General features: G+C 35.1%; 1 protein-coding gene across 1 annotated transcript; it reads left to right on the top strand.

Annotated features, from left to right (window-relative positions):
* The first annotated feature begins 3668 nt into the window (after positions 1–3668).
* On the top strand, positions 3669–5710 carry LOC149399884 (uncharacterized). The gene is made up of 4 exons (XM_089612716.1): positions 3669–3836; positions 3920–4485; positions 4562–4905; positions 5000–5710. The coding sequence occupies exons 1-4, from the start codon at positions 3773–3775 to the stop codon at positions 5655–5657; spliced, it is 1632 nt and encodes a 543-aa protein (XP_089468842.1). The 5' UTR covers positions 3669–3772; the 3' UTR covers positions 5658–5710.
* The last annotated feature ends 2647 nt before the right edge of the window (positions 5711–8357 follow it).

Below are 8357 nucleotides of genomic sequence, written 5' to 3'. Positions count from 1 at the left end.
CGAGAGGGTTGGGTCATGGTTTCCATTCACGATATAAGTCTTCCGCTACAAGTTATTAAGAAATAAAGTTTAAAGTTTTGTTTTCGTTATTAAGAAACACGTCTTCCGCTACAAGTCTTATAGAAATAAATTTTTTTAAAGTTTTTATTTTCAATTATTTCAAAGTTATGAAGTTTCAAAGAGTTTTCTAATTTGGTTGAGATTTAGAATATGGATTATGTTGTAGTATTATTGCCGCTATGTTTGGTTTAAAATTGGTTTTAGTTTTGGTTAAGTATTTTTCTAATTAAGTTGTTTTAAATGCAAATCTTAATATTTCTTAATGTTTTGTTTCTTTTTTAGATCTTTAAAATTTTGGTTCGCCTTTATTCGACGTGTTTTAAAAAAAAATTCCTCCAAGTTTTCTAAAGAATTTTCTAAAGTAAAAAAAAAAAAAAGATAAGTAAGACGGTCCAAAAAGTCGGGTTGTCACAATCACTTCAGGATTAAGATCAAGCGTCACTATGACCATCATTTGTGACCCTGGCTAGTGTGTCTAACGGTCCTTAAACGACTCATCTATCCAAACTAAATCTTGTCTAGGTTGTACACCTTCTGCAAGTGTATAATACTCCCACTGAGTGATCAACCATCACTCATGTTCTACATATATGACTTTAGATAAGGTTTTTCAGGCGCATATCAGTCATCGACCAAGTTTTAGTTCACCGCCCGATCTCGAATGCCCAGCAAGCGATTCAGTTTGATATGGACACTATGGATGATAGTTGTTATTGATTCTGAATGTTATCAGACCTCAACCCATTAATCATATGATGCTAATAAAGTAACTTCTTAATTTATTTAGTAATCATCATTTTCTAGTGGGCAATATTCCTAACACGGCTTACTAGCTAGCAAACAAAGTAAGGCAATAAACTAGATCTAAAACTGAAAATCCTAGTTTAATGCACCCACCTAAAAAACACACGCAAAATAAATTAAAATAGACATAAGAAACATAATCTGTAGCCAAGAAATTAAAACATGAATCTAAACTAGAAATGTCTTCATCATGCCCAAAGAAAAAGCCCTCAAAGCAATCCCACCCCACAAGATCCACAACGGAGGTACCCTTGGCGGGATGGATCTGAAACAACGGGATGACGGGGCCGGCGGCGAACTGGATGGCATCTCCGGAAGGAAGGCAAAAAAATGGAGCTTTTTTCGGGGACCGAACGCTCCAGATCTGGGTGTCAAACCGCATGGTCCTCCAATGGTGAGAGTCTGCCATCTCCGGCAGTGGAGGGTGACGAGCACGGGTGTTGCAGACTTGCAGTGACGAGGATACATTTAATTGTCACTTACTAAAAATCAACCAAAATTCAAATATTGATACATTTAGTATCAAATCGATCATGAATTGCATTCAGTTCGTTAGCAATTAATATATCACGAAAGATCGATTTGATATTTTAAATGTGTCAATATTTGAATTTTGATTGATTTTGGGTAAATGACAAACAATTAATATTATTGTTGTCACTTTCTCGACTTGATAAGTCTATCAACATCAGTTGGGAATATATATATATATATATAGTTTTAACAACGCGCAATGCGCAAGTCAACAAAATTATTATTGTTTTTAAACAAAAAGTGGAAAATAAAAATAAGGAAAATAGAGCAAGTTGAAGATTTTTAATTGTATTAAATTAAATTTAGCAAAATCGTTGTCAATGATTTTTAAAAAGTAACAAAAGGTAGAAAAAAAAAATCTTTTATGATTCAAAGTTTTTCAAAATATTGCATGTTTTCGTATCTGTCAGATTTCTTAGAAGTATTATGAACAAAATTTTTTTTTAGGGAAATAAAAGTTGAAGTTAAATTTTGATAAAAGAAATTAAAAAAAAAAAATATAGAGAAATATAAAGTAAAAAAAGTTTCTTATATTTATATTAATAATATATATTGTTATGTTAAATTGCAAAAGTGTATTATATATCAAAGAATAACATATTAAATCTACGTGTAATATTAATACCACATAGTTTTTCCAAGAATATATATAAATATATATAATAACGTATACTCAAAATAATGTATGTTATTGATATAATATAATATAGTATTTATAATTATGATTATAATATACATAAAAAAAATTACACAAAATATATTGATGAGAGATGGAGAAAAAAAATAAAAAAAAATTATACAAAATATATTGATGAGAGAGGAAATTAAAAGCCGAAAAAAAATTAAGACCGCCACGTGTCGCCGCCTGACGATGCCATGTGGCGGCCTCAGGATGAAAGTTGGATTATATGTGCTCTTTATTATTAGGAATGACAGTTTAATCCGAAACCCGTTAACCCGTCGGATATCCGAGCTAAACGGGCCGGGTGATACCCGCTCAAATGGGTTAACGGGTTAACGGGTAATACCCGTTATCATTTTTAGCGGGTACGGGTCGGGTGGCGGAAATAACATACCTGACCCGTAAACATTAAAAAAAAAAAGACCTTAGAATTTTGATATTAATTACTTATACGTACTCTCACACATATAATTTCAGCTTTTATACTACTATATAACCTATGTAGTAGTGACAATTTTTTTCTTATAATATGAGTCAATTTTTTTATTAAAAAAAGCGGGTTAACGGGTGCATATTTTTGGCATCCGTCACCCGGCGGGTATACCCGTTACCCGTCCCATTTAAATAGACGGGTTAACGGGTATGGGCTAACGGGTATTTTTTTTTGCGGGTACGGGTATGATAATGGTGTACCCGCTAAAACCCGTAACCTTTATCATTCCTATTTATTATCTATGCTATAGATATTTTGGATATAATGATTTATTTAATGTAAAAGAAGACAAGCATTTCGAGGATATGGATGACATTGCATTATTAACGGGGGTCTCAATCAGATCTATATATACACATGCATAAAAATATGATTTTAAAATTGTGTCAAATGTTCGGAAACTTTTAATTAATCCAATTCCCACCACAAAAATTAATCAGCAGCTCAACAGTTAACATCACGAAGTCTAGTAAACGCGATTTTCTAATGAGATAAAAGGCGGATCCAAGTCCAGTACATACTCATACACCAAAAAGAAGTCTTCTGTACCTAATATATTAATTTTATGGGGGCTATATTCACATTATCTCTGGACAAGTATTAAATTGGAGTTTCAGAGCTCTCAGAATAATGACAGACAAGCCTGTCCGGGCTGGAAAAAAATAAAATAAAACGGTAGTGAACATTATTAAGGTACTCAATTCATATATTAATTATTTCACCATGGTTCAGATAATAGTATTTATTTCACCATGGTAGTACTAGACGGACTGTTCTCATTAATATTGTCTATCCAATTCAATTATTCTTATAGGCAAGAACCATGACGTCTATTATTATACATCATCATCATCCCCATCTGAACGCTTTCAATTCTCTCCACCAGTGAGTATTAACTTAGCAACCTAAAAAATATGTACAATCATGGACACGACTTGTCAATTTGTCTCATGAATGAAATAAAACGACGCGGTTTTAATGACCCATCATTTCAGAAATTATTTATTATATCCACGTGGATGAAATTGAGTAGCAAAGAGATAAACTGTATACTTGTTGTGTAAGGTATTGGCTGGGTTATAAAATAAGCCGAGTCTTTGCTATTCGTAAATAGAGAGGAAATATCCAAGTGGGATAACAAAGTAAAGAGAGTTGTGAAAAAGAAAAAAAAAAAAAAAAATTGAAAAAGAGTAGGAAGAATGGCGGTCTACAACGACGACGAGCCGATAGTCCAAGTCTCAGCCCAAGATGTTGATTCTTCAGGTAAACCAATCTTCTTCATCCGTGTGTTGATCACACTCGATATTAATTACGCTAATTTTAATTAAATTAAAAATGATGATCAGACTCAGATTCGGAAGGGGCGGCTTATGAAGCCGGAGACACAAAGCTGACCAACTACAACAGAACACAGGCTTCCCTGAAAGAGTCAAAGCTGAAGGTGTTGTTGGAGCTGACCGGCTCTGAGCGACTCGAAGACCGATTCCCTTTGGACCTCGTCGCCGTTTTGGATGTCAGCGGTAGCATGAAATCCGACGACAAGATCGGAAAATTGAGAACGGCGATGCAGTTCGTGGTACGGAAGCTCAGTCCCATCGATCGTTTGTCCATTGTCACTTACTCCACCGAAGCCAAGAGGGTCGAATCCCTTAGTCTTATGACTGATAGTCGTCAAGATGAGATGATCAATCGAGTCAAAGCCTTGCGAGCCGATGGTTATACCAACACATTCGCCGGCCTTCAAATGGCTGTCAAAGTTCTGAATGACCGCCGTTTCAAGGAGGATCGAACTGGTGCTATCCTTCTCATGTCCGACGGTGATCAGACACTCAAGTACGGCGATGCTCGCAATGTTCCCGTTGACCAATATCCAGTTTGCACCTTTGCTTTAGGGAAAGGATCCACAACTGAGGTATAGCAATTGTTGAAAGAAATAGAATTTTAGCAAAACCATACATAGATATTAAAAATATATATTATTTTTGTAGCTTCTGGAAGAGCTTTCGAAGAAAAGCGATGGGGGAACGTTCACTGATGTTCGAGATGAGGAAAAGTTGAGCAGAGCATTTGCGCTCTGTTTGGGTGGTCTTCTGAGTGTGGTTGTTAAGGATCTGAAACTGACCATCAAACCTTTCGATGGAGAATCGAGACTCGTGGATGTGTCTGCTGGGAAGTACTACGACGACAAAGAAGTGAATGCGGATAAGTCCATAACTATCTCCTTTGGCGATCTCTACAGCAGAGAGGTTCGCAAGATCTTGTTATACCTCTCTCTGCTTAAAGCTGAAGAAGAAAAGAGCACTGATGTTGTCCAAGTGAGCTACACATACAGGTAATTACTTATAATGGATTTACTCTCTGGGAAAATCAGCTATACATATTTATAGGTCAACTAATCCTATATGTATGTATGGATGCAATTGCAGTTCTACTTCGAGAAAGAAGAAAGGGTTATTGTTCAAAGCCCCTCCGGTGACAATTACAATTGATCGCTTCGAGACAGCAAGCGATGAAGAGGTGCCAAAGGTGATAATCGAGGACAAACGTGCACAGACTGTGGATTGCGTGACTGAAGCCAAAAAGCTCGCCGACGTCGGCCAATTCCCGGCAGCGAAGGACAAGATGAACGAAGCCAAGGATTCGTTAGAGAGCGTCAAGCACATCGATGATCCCGAGAAGATAATACAGGCGCTTCTGGATGACGTGGAAAAGCTGTTGGCCTTGATGGCAACGCCGGAGCTGTACAACACAGAAGGGAAACGATTCATATCTTCGTTCCTGTCTTCTCAACTTCTGCAGCGCGCTGTCGATGGCCATTTGTTGCACGCCACTCCGCTCATGCTCGACTATGTCAATCAAGCCCTGGAATTCGTCAAAGATCCATCGAAGCCGCCGCCTAAGCCCGAGGACGACTTGAAGGCCGACAAGGGCCGAAGAGAGAAAGAAGGGATGGAGCGCAAAGAGAGACAGAAAGAGGCCGAGAAAGCCAAGGAGGCCGAGAAAGAGAAAGAGAAAGGACTGGGAATTTTCAGACAAATTAAAGCCAATCTCAAGACAAAACTTAACGAATTAAGACACAAATAAGTTTTCAAGTTTATTTTGTTTTTCATCACATCAGTATGTGATATCTCTGTGTTTTCTTCAATCAAACATTGTGAATTTTTTTTTTTTTTTTTTTTTGTTTTTGTTTCGGGTTGTGTAAGCTCAATTGTCTGATTTGTTTTAATAATAATCATTAATCATTTTCGGTTTGTCAGATTAAGGAGCGTCCTCACCATATGATCTCTATACATAGTTGAGTAGAATCAAAAGAAAAAAAAAAAAAAAAAAAAAAAAAAGAGGAAATAGTTAAGGCCATTGCACTTATCATTTCTTAGCTGCTCATTTGAATTAAATAAGACTTATAAATTATCAAGCATTTTACTATGCGTCACTAAGCAAATAGTATTATAACCAAATTGCAATAACGCTCACCCTTAAGATTTTTCTATAAAATCTCACGTAGCCAGGAAGAACCAATTTGTTTGTTCTCTATTTCTTGTACTTATTACGTCTGTTGGAATTTTTTTTATTTTGGATCGATTGATTTAATATAAACCATGGGAAAAAGGCAAGCCAGCTCGGGGGTATGCGTGAAATTGCATTATTAATGGTGGTCGTTGTCCCCTTCAGATCTATATATACACAATATTACACATAAAAGAATATAAATAATGATGTTCTCATCTGCCAAGTACTATTAATTTGGAAACTTCTCATACCGTGAAAAATTAGGAATAAATTAAATACATCTGGGTAAGCATGTATAAGTGTTTATCTCTATTTATCATACACATATATAATATAAGTATAAGCATTTTTTTCATAGGGTAAATATGAAAAAAAGCTATATAAATTTTGGGCTCAATATAAACTTAAAAATAATTTAGGAATAAAAGTACAAGTTTTTTTTTTTTTTAAATCAGGGCATATATATCTGCGGTCTCCTGCCTTTGATCTCAGTTCACACAATAGATAATTCGGAGCTCAAACAGTTATACTTATATCATGAGTCTAGTATACGCAAGAAAAAACAAAAACAAAAATAATTTTCAATTGAGATAAAAGCGGATCGAAAAGCAGTACATACTACATACAAACTAGTAAAATTTGTTGTAACTAGCCAAGTTTGTCATTCTTATTCTTATTGAGGGAATAGTCTAAGTTTCATTTTATTAAACAAATAGCCCATATATTCGGCTCAGACCATAATGCTCTCACTTCCTTCGCGAATAAGTTAATTTAATTAACGTACTGGAGTGAGTTATGTTAATTAATTAAATTATTGGTTGAATATTAGCTTAGGTTCTGATTTTTTTTTTTTGTAAGTAAAGTTAATTTACTAAATAATTGAATTAGTAATTAGGTTAATTAATTGAATGCTTTGAATATCAATTGACTTAAGTTCTTATTTTTGTAAATTTTTTGTGAATTTCAAATCCTTCACGAATCAGTTAATTAATTAACCTAACTCACTCCAGTACGTTAATTAAATTAACCTATTCGCGAATTTACAGTGAATCAACAAAATCGGTGATTTTTCTTTCTCTTCTTCTTTTTCTGCGACGAGGATTCGTCGAGGCCTCCGTCGAACCGGTTCGACTCGAGGCGGAGAGTCAGCAGTCTCGAGAGACGAGCGAGCTCGGTCGCCGGAATCTCGCCGGTGAAACGATTATGCGAGAAATCCAGTCTTTGGCGGACTCGCCGGAGCTTCGAGATCCCGGAGCAGGAGGGCGTGGCGGCTGTAGATGTGGTGGAGGAGTCGTCGTCGGAGAGGTTTGGGGCGGCGGTGAGAGGGAATGAGTTAGGGTTAATGGATGTTGTGGATGATAGGGGTAGTTTAGGTAGTCTATTAAAGTTAGACTATTTACTTAATAAAATGAAACATAGGTTAGTCTCTTAATATTGTTGAGCCAATTTTACTATTCTTCAAAATAGCCCTACAAACTACATATATTGGACTTCTATATTAAATTTAGTGAATTTCTCAACAAAAAAAAAAAAAAAAAAAAAAAAAAAAAAAAAAAAACACTAAATTTAGTGAAAAGTCTTGTACCTGATATAGTAATTCTCTTTTTATTGGCTATTCACATTCATTTCTTAAAGTGAAGTTTCAACGCTGTCACAAGTCAGACTAATGACACTAATAGATAAAATATAAAATAAAACTCAGTATTGGATTCCATCTGAACGCGACCAATTTAAAGCGATGCCTTTAGCCTTTTTTGTAGGCCTTCTGTTTTTTGTTGATATAGTGACGAAACTTGTTAAAGAACAATCATGCACATATTTGTTCCGTCACCAGCGACGGACCCTCGGTAAACTTGCTCGCGTACTATCCGTTAATTTATTTGGTCTTGTCAATTCTGACAACAATAATATCATTTACTTGTTATTTATTAAAAATCAGCAAAAATTCAAATATTAATATATTTAATATCAAATCGGTCATGAAATACAACTAGTTCGGGACCAATTAATATATCACGAAATCAACCAAATTCTTAACCGATTTGATATTAAATGCGTCAATATTTATATTTTTGTTGGAGTAATGGGCATTTATTATTTCACGTTCTAATTAAGTTCTAAAAGTTGGGAAAATGACACATATATATCTTGTATTTTTGTTAAATGTCGAGTTTAACATTTGGTTTTCAAAAATACCGTGATCATACCCTCTGTATTTAACTAAAATGACGAAATTCTTGAAATAGACAACAGTGCCACAAATCTTATTTTTAT

This window comes from Urtica dioica, chromosome 4 (genome assembly GCF_054948205.1).
Source record: "Urtica dioica subsp. dioica isolate 48M chromosome 4, U.dioica_male_clone48M_v1_H2, whole genome shotgun sequence".
In the NCBI taxonomy this organism is placed as follows: Eukaryota; Viridiplantae; Streptophyta; class Magnoliopsida; order Rosales; family Urticaceae; genus Urtica; species Urtica dioica.
This window is presented reverse-complemented; position numbering and strand designations above follow the sequence as displayed.

What these genes read in the sequence shown, in the direction of transcription:
- LOC149399884 (XM_089612716.1), top strand. Translation starts at nt 3,773, where the DNA reads ATGGCGGTCTACAACGACGACGAGCCGATAGTCCAAGTCTCAGCCCAA. An exon ending in CCAAGATGTTGATTCTTCAG is followed by an intron (nt 3,837 to 3,919) that starts GTAAACCAATCT and finishes AATGATGATCAG; the next exon opens with ACTCAGATTCGGAAGGGGCG. An exon ending in CAAGTGAGCTACACATACAG is followed by an intron (nt 4,906 to 4,999) that starts GTAATTACTTAT and finishes ATGCAATTGCAG; the next exon opens with TTCTACTTCGAGAAAGAAGA.